This window comes from Heterocephalus glaber, unplaced genomic scaffold (genome assembly GCF_053883595.1).
Source record: "Heterocephalus glaber isolate CG9 unplaced genomic scaffold, H.glaber_assembly_v1.0 deba00001531, whole genome shotgun sequence".
Taxonomy (NCBI): Eukaryota; Metazoa; Chordata; class Mammalia; order Rodentia; family Bathyergidae; genus Heterocephalus; species Heterocephalus glaber.
Window position 1 is genome coordinate 23,174,010 of NW_028258329.1, and position 15,046 is coordinate 23,189,055.

Here is a 15,046-nt window from a genome sequence, read left to right on the forward strand (position 1 = left end):
GACAGCCACCAGGGAGGTCACCTTCTGAACAGACCCTGTGAACATTAACAAGGAATCTTCTGCTACGACCAGTGGTACTACCTGAATATTACCATCTGGCTACCCTCCTTCCTAGGAGAGTTACAAGGCTCCCTTCTTTTACTACAAAATTTAGAGCAACTGGCTTAAGAAAGAATGATCCTAGTAGAAAATCAAAATCACAAAAATAAGAAAAGTCAGGATTTAAACAAAACAAATGTAGCCCAATTGGTTACAGAACACAGGGTTTATGCTTTCTTTTTTCAACACAGACATTTAAAGTCAACTGCATATGAAAAATAAGATATCCATAGATTCCCTCATTAACAAAGCCTCACTGTGTGTCCACTGTGTGGAAGTGATACAGCAGGTCCTGGGCTGCCACAGTGACAATGCACACCCTGACTTCTTGGGCTCCCATTTAGGCAGAGGTCACAGGTGTCCCCCAACAGCCCATCTTTCAGCTCCAGGCAGAGAGAAGTGCTACAAAGGCCATACCCAGCTCAATGGGAGGCAGTACAGGCACACTGTGCCTGGGTAAGGGCATCAGAAGGTTTCCCTAATGCAGGAAGCGTTCACAGAGAGTCCAGGAGGACAAGAAGGAAGTGGAGGATGGTGGTAAGGTGTGAGGAGCAGCAGGATGGGAAGGAAAGACAGGGGAGCCATTCACCATCCCAACATGAAGGACAACAAACCCCCAGGGGAAAGGACTAGATGAGAAAGGGAAATAACTTGCATGGAATCAAGACTCCACGTGGTAAACCAGCCTGAAGGCTGACCTGCTCCATCTCAGGGTCCTCAAGCTCAGTGGGAATGTCCCATAGCCTCACCAATCCACACAGTCCACAACAGGGCCACTCGAACCACTGGGAGCAACTCCAACTCTTAGACACACCTTTCTTATACCACCGGAGACTGTGTGTGTACGTATGAAAACTCATGAATTCGTGGACCTGGAAAGATGCAGAATCATCTCTCCATGACCTTATTCCTTCATGAATCTCAGTAAAAACAGGTGATAAAACAGTATGTGGAAGCACTGCTTGGGAACTAAGATGTTGAGTCCTAAGGCTGTATGTTCTGTGACCTAACTCGCCCCCAAACGACACAATGAAAGGCTGTACAACTTCCCTCTTCAGTTATGCTCCCAACCCACACCCCTGGCTGTGTGTCCCCCAGCCTTCTGACAGCACCACTTACATGTTTCATGAGCACCTCCATGCAAGTGACTGATACTGAAGCCTCGAGCTGGCCACTTGTACCTCACGACCTCCCACCACCTCTGCCCCCATGCGTCAGGACACCTCTCCTAACACTTCATCAGAGTCATAATGGCTCTACCCAGGCAGCCATGCCTAACTGCAAGATGGACTAGGACCAAGCTGGGCCCAGGAGTCATTCAGCAGGGTACCCCTTCCCTGTACAAACTCTGCTCCAGCTGCCTTTATCCCCTGCACTGATGTCACCTCTTCACTATCCAACTGGCGCCCACAGGAGCCAGGGGCCATCTAAAGCACATACCGATTCCTTTCTCATCAGCTCAAAACCCTCGGATGGGTTCCTACCACCTTTAGAATCAAAATGCAACCCTGGACTCAAGACTCGTGGCCTTCTGTGAGCCGGCCTCTGCTGCATCTCTGGCTTCTCACCCACTGCACCCTTGCTGGCCATCTCCGGCCATGCTGGCTCCCTGAACCTGCTGCCTATGGCCTTTGCAGGCCCTGCCCTCCGCTCCTCAGAGCACGGCTTAAAAGTCACCTCCTCCAAGAGACCTTGGCTGACTTCATGTGGCCTTTGCCAATTCTCCCACCTAAATTAGGTCCCTTGGCTATTTAATCTCAGGGGATCATCTCTTCATAGCATTAATACATTTTTATAACTAACACATCTCTGTGACTCTTTTATGACAATATGGTGGCAGGACTGCATTTATTTTGCCCACCACTGTAAACCCAGAACCTGGGTCAACACCTGCCACATAGTAGTTATCCAGTAATATTGGTCAACAGCAACTTTATTTATAATTGCCAAAAGCTGGAAGCAACTAAGATGACTTTCAAGAAATGGATAAACTGTGGCACATCCAGAGGGTGGAATTTTTATTCAGCACAGAAAAGAATGAGCTATCAAAGCATTAAAAGACAAGAAATGGCCGGGGATTTAGCTCAATGGTTTCACTGCCTGCTGCACAAGTGCAAGGACTGGCATTCGATCCCTGGTACCAAAAAAAAAAAAAAAAAATAGACAAGGAAGAAACTTCAATGCTTATTACTAAGGGAAAGGAGACAAGCTGAGAAGGTGACATATGACACATTTCTGTATTAGTCCATTTTCTGTTGTCACAACGAAGCGCTCAAGACTGCATACTTATAATAAAAAGAGGCTTGCTGAGCTCACAGTTATGGAGGTTCCAGAGTCTGCCTTCGGCATTGGCTTGGCTCTGATGAGGGTCTCATAGCAGGTGCCATCACAATGGCAGGGGCTCATGAGGAAAAGAAACAGGGCACACAGGGAGACAGGAAGCAAGAGAGTCAGGAGAGATGCCAGGCTCCATGGAAACACCCCACTCCCCCAGGACTTCCCATGGAAGCAAGAACACGGCCCAGGAGAAAAGCATGGCTCCTCTTAAAGATCTGTTCACCTCCCACCAGTGGACCCTGCCTCTTAGAGGAGCCACTGCTTCTCAACATCCCCTACACCAGGGACATCTGAGGGACATGCTCCAACCAGATCCAACCACAGCAGGCCCAGCTCTAGGATGTTCTGGGAAGAGTAAAACCATGGAGACGGTAAAAGGTCCCATGGTTACCAGGGGCTGGGGAGAGGAGGGATGAACAGAGAGCACTACTCTGTATGATGCCAAGATGGGGACCCTTGTCACCACACAAATGTCCAAACCCACAGAATGTACAGTGCAAGTTCAGCAGATATAACATAAGGAGCGAGGATCTGTGTAGGCACAGGGGGTACATGGGCAAACTGGGCCTGCTCTCACTTGCTGTGAACCTAAAATTACTCTAAAAATAAAGCTTTTTCAAAAAAAAATTACACACACAGAGAAGGAATAAACTTTTCTTTTCCAGACATCACCCTTTCTTTTCTTCCTTTTCTTCTTTCCTCCCTCCTCCTCCTCTTTCTCATCCTCTTCCTCTTCCCACTCCTCACCCCTTCCTCCTCCTCCTCCTCTTCCTCCTCCTCCTCCTTTTCTCTCTTCCACCCTCCCTCCCTTCCTCTCTTCGTGGTAGCCACAGGGCCATCAGCTCATTACTGGATCCCCTGACACACGCCTAAAGGTCAAACTTCATAGCTTTCTTTACTTAAAAGGAGACCATGTGTTTTTTCAGTATATTTTCTTAGTGCTTATTAATTTTACAACATATTGAGTCTCAATGCATAAAATCTATTTGATCATATCCATCCCCCATGTCCCCCTTACACCCTGTCCCCTCCTCCTTATTCCCTTCCTCTTGAGACCATGTATTTTAGATACAGGTGGTCAGGTAGTAAAGTCAACTTGTTCTAAGGCACAGTTCTACTGATTCCAAGACTCATATTTTATAACATCACTAAAACTGAGGAGTTTCATAATTGACAGTTATGTTAGCGTTGAGTTGGAGCTGCTTTTCTCTTAGAAGTGCATGAACAGTGGTGGGTGCATTTTGCAATAGATGGGTTCAAAGATTCAATGAAGGCCAATGTGTAGAGAAGTGTGTTAGAGCTCACTAGAGGAACAGATTTAATATAAAATATATGTGTGGTTGTACAAAGGATTTACTAGGTAGGCTTATAGGATCCTCTGGCACCCCAGTGTGCAGATGGCCACTCGGCATTCCTCCACCTCTGATCTGACAGCCCCAGGGACTGGGACATCCAGACCAGCTGCACATGGAATTCAGCTTAACTTCTCTACCCATTGGGCAGAGGATGCAGCCAAAGGTTGAAGGCCTGCAGCTCACTGCAGACTGGTGTGAGGAGGTGTCTAAAAGCTGAAGGGTCTGCACTGGAAGGCTGAAGAGTCTGCACCGGAAGCCTAAGGGAAATAGAGAAAAATGTCCAAAGACGATGGTGAAGCCTGGAGCTCCTCCAAAGAAAAAGGGCAGACTTCTCTCTTTTTTCTCTTTTTATTCCATCTGGGACTCAAGTCCATTGGTTGGTGCCACTCACATCCAGGGTAAGTCTTCCCTCCACAGTTTGCAACCTACACATCAATCATCCACAGACACAACCAGGGCTTTACTAACCTGCTAGGCAGCTCTTACTCAAGTCCAGGTGACACATCACAACTCATGATCACAAGAAGTTAGGCTGAATTCCACATTCACCTGGTTTAGGTGCCCCACGCACACAGCATGCATCTCTCCAAAGCTCTAAATCTGCACCACATTCCTGGGTGCCCTGCTGAATCCCCAAGAGCACAAAGGAGGCCACCACTTGACAGAAACCCATACTTCACAAATATGTCCTTCCCCACCCAAAGCACCAGCTCAAAATGATCCTTCCTAAATTCGCTATTTTTTAGTTAGGCCACTTGTGCCTCCTCTATTAAGACTCCCTGAGGGCAAGGAACATTCATCCTCAGCTTCATGTTACTCTTTGACCTGCGGAAGCCTTGGCACATCAGAGAATCAATATGATGTTGAACCACTGCAAACTTCTCTTCATCTAAAGTCATCTGCCCAGAGAATCTCCTTGTCTGTATAATCAAAGTTCCAACTAAAATGCCAAAGGCCAGAAACCTAGAGGGGGGAGAAAAGCATAAGAATCAATCTGAGAAAACAGAGGAATTCTAAATCTCTTCAGATATATCTTTTTTATTCTTTTAAAATGTGCAAGCCTTAATTATTCTGCAAATAGTCACTTCAGACAATGTCCAGGTGACGCATGATGCCTAATGACTGTTGGTCTGAATTTGTACCTGACTCCATGCTTACATCACAAAATATCAAGATGGAAATAGCAACCCCTTCAACCGTGCACATGGGCTGCAGACACTTTGGTGTGTGTAACTAATTCAACCTCCACTTTTGCATCAGAAATGCTTAAATATTATCCAAAAAGGTGCCAAACAGTAAAACACAACCCTAAAACTCTATTCTCTAATCTAGAGGATGTATATCATCGATGATCAGAGAGAATGGAGGAAATCAGCCAGTGAAACAGTATTGGTGATCAATATGAGGACCCAGGCAGCAGGAGGTGTCCACAGCAAGTAGGAACTACACCCAGGACTTCAGGGACAGGAACTATGAGGAAAACACTCAGGAGCCAAACCCTTCCTTCTCCAGAGACCTCTTCCCTCTCGGAGTACCTGTAGAATTCTAATTTAAATCCCAAACAGAACAACTAGAAGGAACAGAGTAAGGATCGGAGCCTAACTCATGTCAACTGAGAGACACAAGGGTGTGAAGACCCCAGCCTCACCTGCTATCAGAAGCCCCGCCATGTCCTACTGTGCCCAGTGTCACTGCAATGGCCTTGCAGTTGTCAATCAAGGGAGGAACAGGTGGCAGGGTGCAGAGGTGGCCTTTGCACCTGAGCACAGAGAGCAGAAGTAAATCCTGGTAGCTCCCAGTCCATTTGGCTGTGTTTGCCAAGCTCTCATTCTGTGCAAACAAACAATGTCCAGGGAGAAGGCAGGGGTGAGACAAAGAGGAGGAATACAAAGCAATGCCATGTGACTTCTGCTCCTGCCGGCGAGCAGCTAACTCAGATGCTATCTCTGTGGCTGTCAACTGCTCATAGACTCTGAAATCTCTCTTTTGGTCAAATCTTTGGCCATATCCCTTAAGAATAAACACTTTTTCCCAAAAAAGCCGGAGACTTTCACCGGGCAAGAACAACACCCCATACAGATGCTCATGTGACCACAACGGACCAGTACAGAAAATGATGATGATGATGATGATGAATAACTGAAAAGCTTCACCTCAAGGAATTTGGAGAAAATTTCACCAAGCTTAAGATCTCTGGTACCTCTGTCAACAGAGAGCAGACCCAGATATTGTCTGTCAAGCTGGTCAGGTGTTACCAACCATGCACAGGATACCTGGGGTCCACCCGTGAGTCCCTGGAACCCAGGCACAGGTATCAGTGTGCTCAGCACCACCAAGCAGCTGCCCCGTCTGTACTCCACACAACTCAGGGAACATAATGGACAAAACAGTGTTCACTATTGACACAGTGGCACATGAATTATGTAAATTGCCTCAGATTGTATTCCTTTACCCAATATAAGCCTGTATTGGACTAAATATCTTCACTAAATGTCTTTTGCTTTTTCTAATTTCATTACATTTTAGTCCATCCATTTTCTATTGATTTCGAAGAAGCTGGGTAGGTTGAAATTGCTTCAAAAGCAAAGCAAACTAGCCGGCTATGCACTGAACGCCATTCCACCTGGTGTTCCTGACAGGGGGCTTCTTGTCTCTCCCTCTGGGACTCCAACCTCTTCCCTGGGCCTCCTTCCTGGAGACTGCACAGGCTCTCCACCTCTAACTCTAAAGGCACCCGCCTCTGAGTCTCCCTGGCCTCTTCCTTCACCCATACACCAAATCCAAGCAGTGCCAAGTTGGAAGTCCTTCACCTGCGCAGCAGTACACCCTCCCTTGTAATCCTGCCACTGCCACTAAGTCTGACTCCCACACCTGCCTCTGTGTGACCTGGCCTCCCTACCTCCACTTCTACCTTCCTTCTTTTCATGTTACCTAGATGTGGCTGACACACTAAACTCCCAGAAAAACAGGGATGGTGTGACTTCCCTCTTCAATACCACTGAGGACTCACTCTTAACATTAGGTGAGAAAGTCCATGGTTCTTACCTTGTCCTTCCAGGCCTGGCCACATCCACACAACTCGGCACTACCGGGTCCCTCGGTTCCCTCTCCCATCCCAAGTGCACCAACCACGCTCCGACCTCCGTCCATGCTCGGAACAAGAACATGGTGAACAGGCCCCCAGTTCCCTCACCCCCAGGCCTGTGTATTCAACCCTTCTGGTTCTGTGAGGTCACACTCAAGTGTCCAGTCCCCAAAGCCTCTCCTGGCCGCCCCTAGACACAGGAGATTCTTCCCTCCTCACTCTCCAATGACACTTTTCTCTGCTCAGCATATGGCTCTTCACCTACCGCCTCCCCCTGTACACATGGCCTCGCTCCCCTACTGAGAACTTCCAGCGGGCTGATCTCTAGGATTGTCCCCCCTCACCCATGCAGGGACCCAACAACCCACCCTATCCAGGCCAGTCACAACACAACCCCAAACCTGGCAGCAGTCTGGCATCCCATTGGGACACCCTGCAGAAGTCCTGCCCACGACAGGGAACTTTCCCAAGTAGAACAGAATTTCCTGCCACACTTGCAAAGCAGGGGAACATTCTCCCACTTCTGCATCAATCTCCATTTTCAAAAATCTGCCCAGTGGGCACCCTTTGGACAGGTGGCCCGGGGACACGGGCGATGGGTGGGCAGGGCAGGGAGGCTCCTGCTCCCCGGGACAGGAGTGACAGCGGCGAGGGCGCTGAGGACAGCGCGGGGAGAGCCCGATTCCACCCTGTTGACCTGGCCCCAAACTTTTCCCTGCTTCTGTCACGCGGGACCCGCGGACACTCGGGCCCGGTAGGCGGCGCGAGGCGCGGGAGGCCAAGGTGGTGTCGGGGACCGCGGGGCCCGGCCCGGCCTCCATTCAGAGAAGGCACCGGCTCGCGACACCCAGGGCCGGGACTGAAGCGCCCCGGCCGGGCCGCGCGGTGACAGCGTTCCCGGCCCGGCCCGACACTCACCCGGAGGGTTGACGGCCGCCGGCGTGGCCATCGCGGAGGGGACCGGACCGGGCGGCCCGGCGCCGCGCCGCGCCGCGCACACAAAGGACAGCGGCGGGGGCGGCGCTCGCGGCGCGGCTCCTTTCGGCTCCGCGCGTCCCCGCCTCCCGCGCCCCTCCTCCCGCCCGCCTTTGTCGGCGCGGGGCGCCCGGGTCCGAGCCCAGCACCGCGAGACGAGACTTGGGCCGCTCCGCGGGACCCCGCTCCCCACCCACCCTCACTCCCTCCGCCGCCCGGGCCGCGCAGGTCCCCTCGGCCCGCACGACACGTACAGACACGTACAGCGGGGTCCGGGTGCGCAGACACACTGCGGTTCCGGGGGACGCATGTCCTTGGAGATGGCCCGGAACAAAGGCTACGGGGCTAGCTGGGGGTAGGTCCCTGTGTGAAGCGGGGAGTCACCCTAGGGAAACTGAGGATGGCCTGGGTGCAGCGAGGCCCCCAGCTTTGCCCTCCTCCTGCCCTGGAGGCTCATTGTTTATTACCTGAGGTCCTGGCAAGAGCCTTATGTACACTGTCATCTGGAGAATGTACAGAGATTTTTTAATGCTTTTGTTTACAAGGCCTGGTGAACTTAGGGTGCAAAGAACTGGGTGGGTGGTTGGGTGGGGTACCAGATCCAACTGTTGCTATGAGAAACCATGGCTTCTGGATGTCACAGGGGCAGGTACCCTATAAAGGCGAGAGAGTACTATAGCTCAGGTGAGACCCAAGAGGGGCAAGCTGGCCCTTAAACACAATCACACTTGCCAGGATAACCAAGTCTTAGATCATCCAAAGAAGCGTTTAGGACAGGGGGTGGCTGGGATGCATTTCCAAATAAACGTGGTCTTCCAGACGTGTCTGTCATTACTGATCTGTAGCTTATCACTTTGTCAGAGGCTGGGTGTCTGCTGTGCACCAGCCACTATCGGGCGTCGAAGGAGCCACAGGGGCCCTGCCCTCCAAGGGCTTCAGGCCTGGAAGTGGGGTCAGGGAGGAGCAAAGCCTGGCCTCTGCTCTCTTGAGGTGCAGAACCCCTGAAAATCGAGTCTGCATCCTGTGGTCACTGCTGGATGAAGGAGGCCAAGCCATCGGCACAGATGAAAGTGAGGCTTTGAAGACGTGAATTGGATGTAGAGAGATGCAAGAAGGCATCTCGAGGGGGAAAATAAAGCACTGTGCAGTGGAGACAGATGGGCCAGGCCCAGAGACAATGAGAGACAGGGCTCAGCTGGGGCCTCACCCCATATCAGACAGGTGTTTCTGCCACCCAGAGCCACTTCTGAGCCCTGCTCCTCACAGGCAGGCAGGCCAGTCCCTGCAGTGCCTCCACATGCGCTCGTCCAGCTCACTGTCCAAAAGCCTGCCGAGTTCTGTCCATTCCCCACAAGTTGGCCTTCTTGGCATTTACATATCCATCCATATAGCAGCCATTTCAGCTATTACATGTGGCTCATTTGGCCCCCAAATATTTCTCATATTCTCCCTAAAAAATGAAAGTGTAGTGGATAAGACTGTTGTGCACACATATTAGCCAGGCATGTTTGCTGACAAGTTTTACTTTCTGACCATGCTGTTGGCCACTGCCCATTTTTCTCCCTAAATGTCTTTAAACCTGGATCTTGCACAAGCTGCCTCTTTTTACTTGTTCATTGCAATAAAAGACAGGTAACACGAAAACAACTGCTAGCACTGTCTGCTTGGAGTCTGGCTCATGCTGTGGTTTGGACTAAGTAATAAATATGTTTGAATTTCATGAGGCAGAAGATGTCTCATCTCTACCAGTCCTTAAACCACACAGCTAGAAAGGACCTTCGTCATTGCTCAGCTCAGTGTTCTCCCAGTTCTCAGCAGAGGACTCAAGCTTGGGGTGCAGAAGTGACTTTCTCAAGGTTGTGCACTCAGTCTCCAGAGAAAGCTCAGACCTGAGTCACCCACAGTGTGAAGGGATTTGGTGGCTGGGATTGGGAGGATGGAAGAGGGAGAGGAATGGGAGACTTGAGACCTCACTCACTGTCTTATCTCTCAGAATTAAATAGGTGAAATTCCCAGAAGCATTGATTGTGGATGGAAGCCCCCCTCTTAAGTAAACATCTGAAATGGAGCAGTTAGTCATTGCTGAATGCCGAGTGGCATTTACACAATACAGTGGTCTCGTGCTAATTATGAGTTAGTAGACTGTGACCAGTTAGCAGGCTTAGGAATTTCACTCAACCTTTAAACAACCTGGAGCCCTTTAAAATTCCAAACAAGGCTGAATTTGAAGCTGAGATTTGCATTTAGAAAAAATTAACACAGACCCACTAGGTCCATAGGGCACATTTCTGGGGATATTGCTCCTGGAAATGACCATGCCCACCCAGGCTGATAAACACTGTGGCCCCTGAGGCTTTCTTTTACTTTATTTTTTAAACACTCAATGGAAGAAAGAAATCACTCCAGTTTGCCTTCAGATCCCTCTGACTCTTGACACAAGAGAAAAAGGACTTCTGCTCTATCGTTTGTACGTAATGAGTCCCTTACTGCTTTCTCTTCAGCTCCACAGAGGCCACCCCTGCCTTTGGTCCCCTACCCAGGTGTTCCTGGCAGGTCTCTCCTACAGGTGGATGGGACCTCAGTTTTATACACAAAGGCATGAAGCTTTCTACCCTTAAAGAAGAAAGCACGGTGCAGGTTTTTGCCCAGTTAATAACTTACTCTACAACCCGGGAAATGTTATCATTTTCCTCATCTGTAAAGTATCATTTAAAGTATCTGTAAAGTATCTTTAAAGGATCTGTAAAGTACCATTCCTCATCTGTAAAGTGGGGATGTTGTCACCCACTGGGCTGAGCTGCAGTGAAGATGAGACTAAATGAGCTGCTCTGTACTCTCGCTCTACGTATCGTTTAGAGACTAAAATGCTCTTCCTATAGTATCACAGAAGGAAAAGGAAAAGTGTAGCAAGTCCCTGTCCAGGAGAAGGATAGAAGGGGCAGCTCATCACATCTGACCTTGGAGAGTAGGAGAAGAAGGGAGAGAAGAAGGGAGAGACACAAGCCACCCCAGGGACACAAGGCGGGACCCCTGTGCTGTGCTTTCTGTGTCCTTGGTCTGTGTCTGTCAAGCAAGCCAATGGAGAATTCCAGTGCAGAGGGCTTGGGGCTTGGGGGAGACCTTCCATGGTGGTTCTGCAGGGCCTGAGGGATGTGGCTGTAGAGCTGCAGCTGACATGGAATCCTTGTTTCCTGGGTCCTCTGGGTGGTGTCTAGGAGCCCCCCATGGGAGGGACATGACGGTGCTGAGCGTCAAGACTAACAGGCACCTGGGTGTAGACTGTGAGGCCATCATGGGCAGGGCTGAGGGAACAAAGGCCTTGAACCAGGCTGCAGATTCCAGCCCCCTCCAAGGCCTCCTAAAGTTACCCTTGTAGTCACCCGCCTCATGACCATCCCAGCAGCTCAGAAGGGACACGCCAAAGACCCTACGTCCCTCCCCCCAGCCTCTCCCCTCGACATCACCCAGATAGCATCTTGGAGAGCAGCGGTGAGTGGGAAGGGGCCTCGGAGTGACTGTGTGTCCACCTGAAGGGCGCGACGTTTTCAGAGAAGTGGTATAAACCAGAAAGCCACTGTGAGTGTGCAGGTTGAGGCTTGTACTGCTCTGGAGATGCTGTTGTGGGTGGCTTCTGACCTGCTGCATGGACTCAAGGAGACAGCTTATGCGGAAGTGTAACCGACACAACCATGTCCACAGTGAAAACCCAGGAGCCCTTGGAGCCAAAGCCAAGTGATATGGTGCTAAGATGGAAACAGCGAAAACCCTGGACATTTAAGAAGTTGGCAAAGATCATGGGGGCAGTGGAGACTCTGACTGAGCTCTTTTGGTTTCGAGACATCAAACAAACAGCAAAGGATAAATGGAATATTATTGTTCCGTGTGGCCCAACTTATAGGACTCCTGCTCTCCCCTTAGTGTGGGCCCAAACCAATCCAGGCCCAGAGGGCAGACAGGTACTCTGGGTTTGGGGACAGTGTTCGGCATGCCTTGCTGCACACAGCTGCCATGGATGAGAAGTCTGCCCCCTGGAAGTCATTCTGCCATAGGAACTGGGTGTCTCAGAGCCTGAGCATCAGGTGTCGGGCAGCACAAGCCTTCCCCGGGTCTTTTGCTGTGTTCTGTGGCCTTCTCAGGGGCAAGTTGCTTCTGGGCTGGCCTTCGCTGTCACACAGAGAAAGAAGTGCAAAGTACTTGAGACTTGCCAGCCATCCATTTCAGATCTCAGCAACTGTGTGCACTCTGGGCCTCAGTTTCCTCATCTATGAAATGGTGGTACTGATAGTTGTCTTAGTCACTTTCTTCATCACTGGGACAAAATAACACACACACAATTTAAGGGAGGGGAGGTTTATGTTGGTTCACACTTCAGTCCAGGGTCAGCTAGTTCCAAAGCAAGATGGCACGGCACAGGGACATGGCACAGGAACAGCTGCTCATGTCATGGCGATCAGGGAGCAGAGAGAGAGTCAAGGGAGGATCGGGGAAGGGAGATACAACCTTCAGGTCACACCACAGTGACGGCCTCCTCAGCCTGGATCCCACCTCCTAGTAGCAAGTCGGCTGTAAGACCCCAGTCACCTTCTAGAGGTCCTGCCTGCGATCTCATGAGACTTTAAGGAGACATCTAGATATAAACCATAGGGCATACCTTGTAGGGGCTTTGTGAGAACCAGATGAGCTGACATTTGTAAGAAGCTTAGAACATTATCTGCAATGTGGTTGGCAAAATGTATTAGTTGGGTCTGCTATCAGATACCAGGTAAGGTTCAACAGCAAGAATGAGATGGAGCAAATTGGAATTTTAAAAAAGGCAACTGACAATTCAGAAATAGTGTAATGATTACATTACATCAAAAGCTATACCCAGAGAAAAATTAACAGCTGCCAATACTTGACTTTAAACAGGAAGGAGTGAAAACAAATGAACTTAAACATTTGGCTTAAAATCTTAGGGCAAATTAATAAAGGTTTTTTACTTTGTACATGAAAGATCTCCCACTCAAACTAAGATGTAAGGAAGCACAGGGAATTCAAAGAACAGCTCAACACCCAAATGTAGAAGAACAGGGAGCCAGGAGACAGGAGGGAACCTGGAGCGGAGCCTGGGCTCCACCAGCACTGCGCACACATTGTTTCCTCACCTTCACCCATTCCAGCGTCCTCTCTTGCTCACCACCTTCCTCCCCAGGGGAGAACCAGCTCCTGGCAGCTAGAGCTAAAACTTCTTTGCCTCCTACTGCCAGAGAGGGGCTCCATCCCTCTCACCACTGTGGGGAAGGAATTCTGGAAAAGAAAGGCTGGGGTGACTGCTGTTTGGGTCACATACTCACCCCTAAACCAGCCATGTCCAGGGACAGGTGATCATGCCTGACCCATCTCAGGAGAGGAGATAGGATCACAGGAGAAGGACCAGCTCCTGATGGGATCCTGAGGCTAGAGCCACAAAGAAGCATTGCTCAAAAGAGTGAGGACACCACTCTAAAGGGACAAGAAGGCTGGGGGAGCACAGAGTGCATAGATGTTGGTTACTGAGTAAGAAAAGCACTAGAGCCACAGGAAAATGAACAGAGAGAAATGCAGGGGATGACCAGAGGGGATGAGAAGAAATATTTATAAATAACTCCAAGGGTTGAGTCTGCAAAGAACCCCACGTCTGGGATTCTACCTTCCTGTCCATTTTTACTTCTGGACACTTGCTCCCCCTCCCAACAATTATGCTCCAAAAATATCCAGCCACTTGTCACTCCCTACATACTCCTGATGCCATTCCTGGTTCACTTCCTGGTTCCCCAGGAACCAGTGCAATGCCCTCCTCTTCTGCAGGCATGCCTCCTTCTGCGGAAGAAGCCGTCCCTTTCCCTCATTCTGGCACTGAATTGATTATTCTCTTACCTATCCACTCATCCTGTTACACTGTGAGTTCCTGCCTTCACTTGCCTGTCCCCTGCCACACACACCCCATCCCCAGCTCAGAGCCAGATCCATGTGAACTAGTCTCGTCTATATGGACTGAGTGGTTGAATATCTCATCAGACATCCATGATCACAGCCCATGATGTCTACACCCCTTTGTCTCTTCCATGAGCAGTGACAGGTCTCTCCACAGGAGGTGGCACACCTGCAGTGTCAGGGAATGCCTCTGACTCTCCCCCTCTCTCTCTCTCTCTCTCTCTCCTCCTCTGGGCTACATTTTTATTTTTAATTTCCCACTACAATTCTGGTCCATATTAAAGGGTTCATCAGTTACTCCTCAAAACCAAAACAAAAGTAAGTGTGAAAAAATATTCTACTCAATACTTATCCCCTACTCCACACAAGTTTTCATTTTCTCCCAGTCTACCAGAAAGATTTGCCAGTAGTGATCATAATAGTTCCCATGTACAGCACCTCCTGACTTTCAAATTATTTTAACAATATTATTTGTCCCACTCCAGCATATTTGGTTTCGGTCTTATTAATGAAGAGATGACATTCATGTGATATTATTCAGATTTTAATAGCTAGCCATTTTCCTGTTGTATTAATCCAATCTGGAAACCAAACTCATAAATGAGAACAATCTGTTTTTTAGCATAATAGAATTCCTGGACATTTTAGTAAGTGATGCTAAATATGTGCATTTGATCTTTTCTTGTGTTATATATAAAGAGGTAATTTTTGCTTCAAAATGCCAAGTGAATTAATGGGATTTGTTAATGATTAATCTCTCTTTCCAAGTGATATTCAACATTCCGCAGGCATCCACACTGGTTACTCTGGCACAACATGGCTCAACCAAGTTCATTATTCAACCAACTGGTCTGGGACTGCTTGATCATTAGTATGCAAATTACTGCAAATGCAGGACAGGTGACAAGGGCTTCTCTTCCTGGAGGTCACCCGGCTGGGGGAAATCAAGCATATTTCTACTTAAGAAAACTTGTTTCGAGGACAGTCTGTAGAGTCATACTTTGGGCTTTTGGATATCTGACTTCTTAAATACAGGATAATAGAATTTTATATATATTTGGTACCAGGGATCGAACTCAGGTCCTTATACTTGCAAGGCAGGCGGCAGAACCACTGAGCTAAATCCCTGGCCCCAGGATAATAGAATTTTAGAGGTTAACCTTAATAGCCATCTAGTATGTAATTCTAAAAATGTATTAATTAATTTTTGCAATGCTGAGGATCAAACCCACATGCTCACACA

General features: G+C 49.1%; 1 protein-coding gene across 6 annotated transcripts in view; it reads right to left on the reverse strand.

Annotated features, from left to right (window-relative positions):
• Arnt2 (aryl hydrocarbon receptor nuclear translocator 2) overlaps positions 1-7,900 on the reverse strand; it is a 153,139-nt gene extending 145,239 nt beyond the window's left edge. For 2 of the 6 annotated variants that reach the window (XM_087188469.1, XM_087188464.1), the window contains exon 1: positions 7,795-7,900. In XM_087188469.1, the coding sequence (XP_087044595.1) occupies positions 7,795-7,825 (31 nt within the window). In that variant the 5' untranslated portion in view covers positions 7,826-7,900. The remainder of the gene's footprint in view (positions 1-7,794) is intronic. The other 4 variants (XM_087188468.1, XM_087188472.1, XM_087188462.1 and 1 more) reach the window with 3 other exon arrangements.
• Between the last annotated feature and the right edge of the window lie 7,146 nt (positions 7,901-15,046).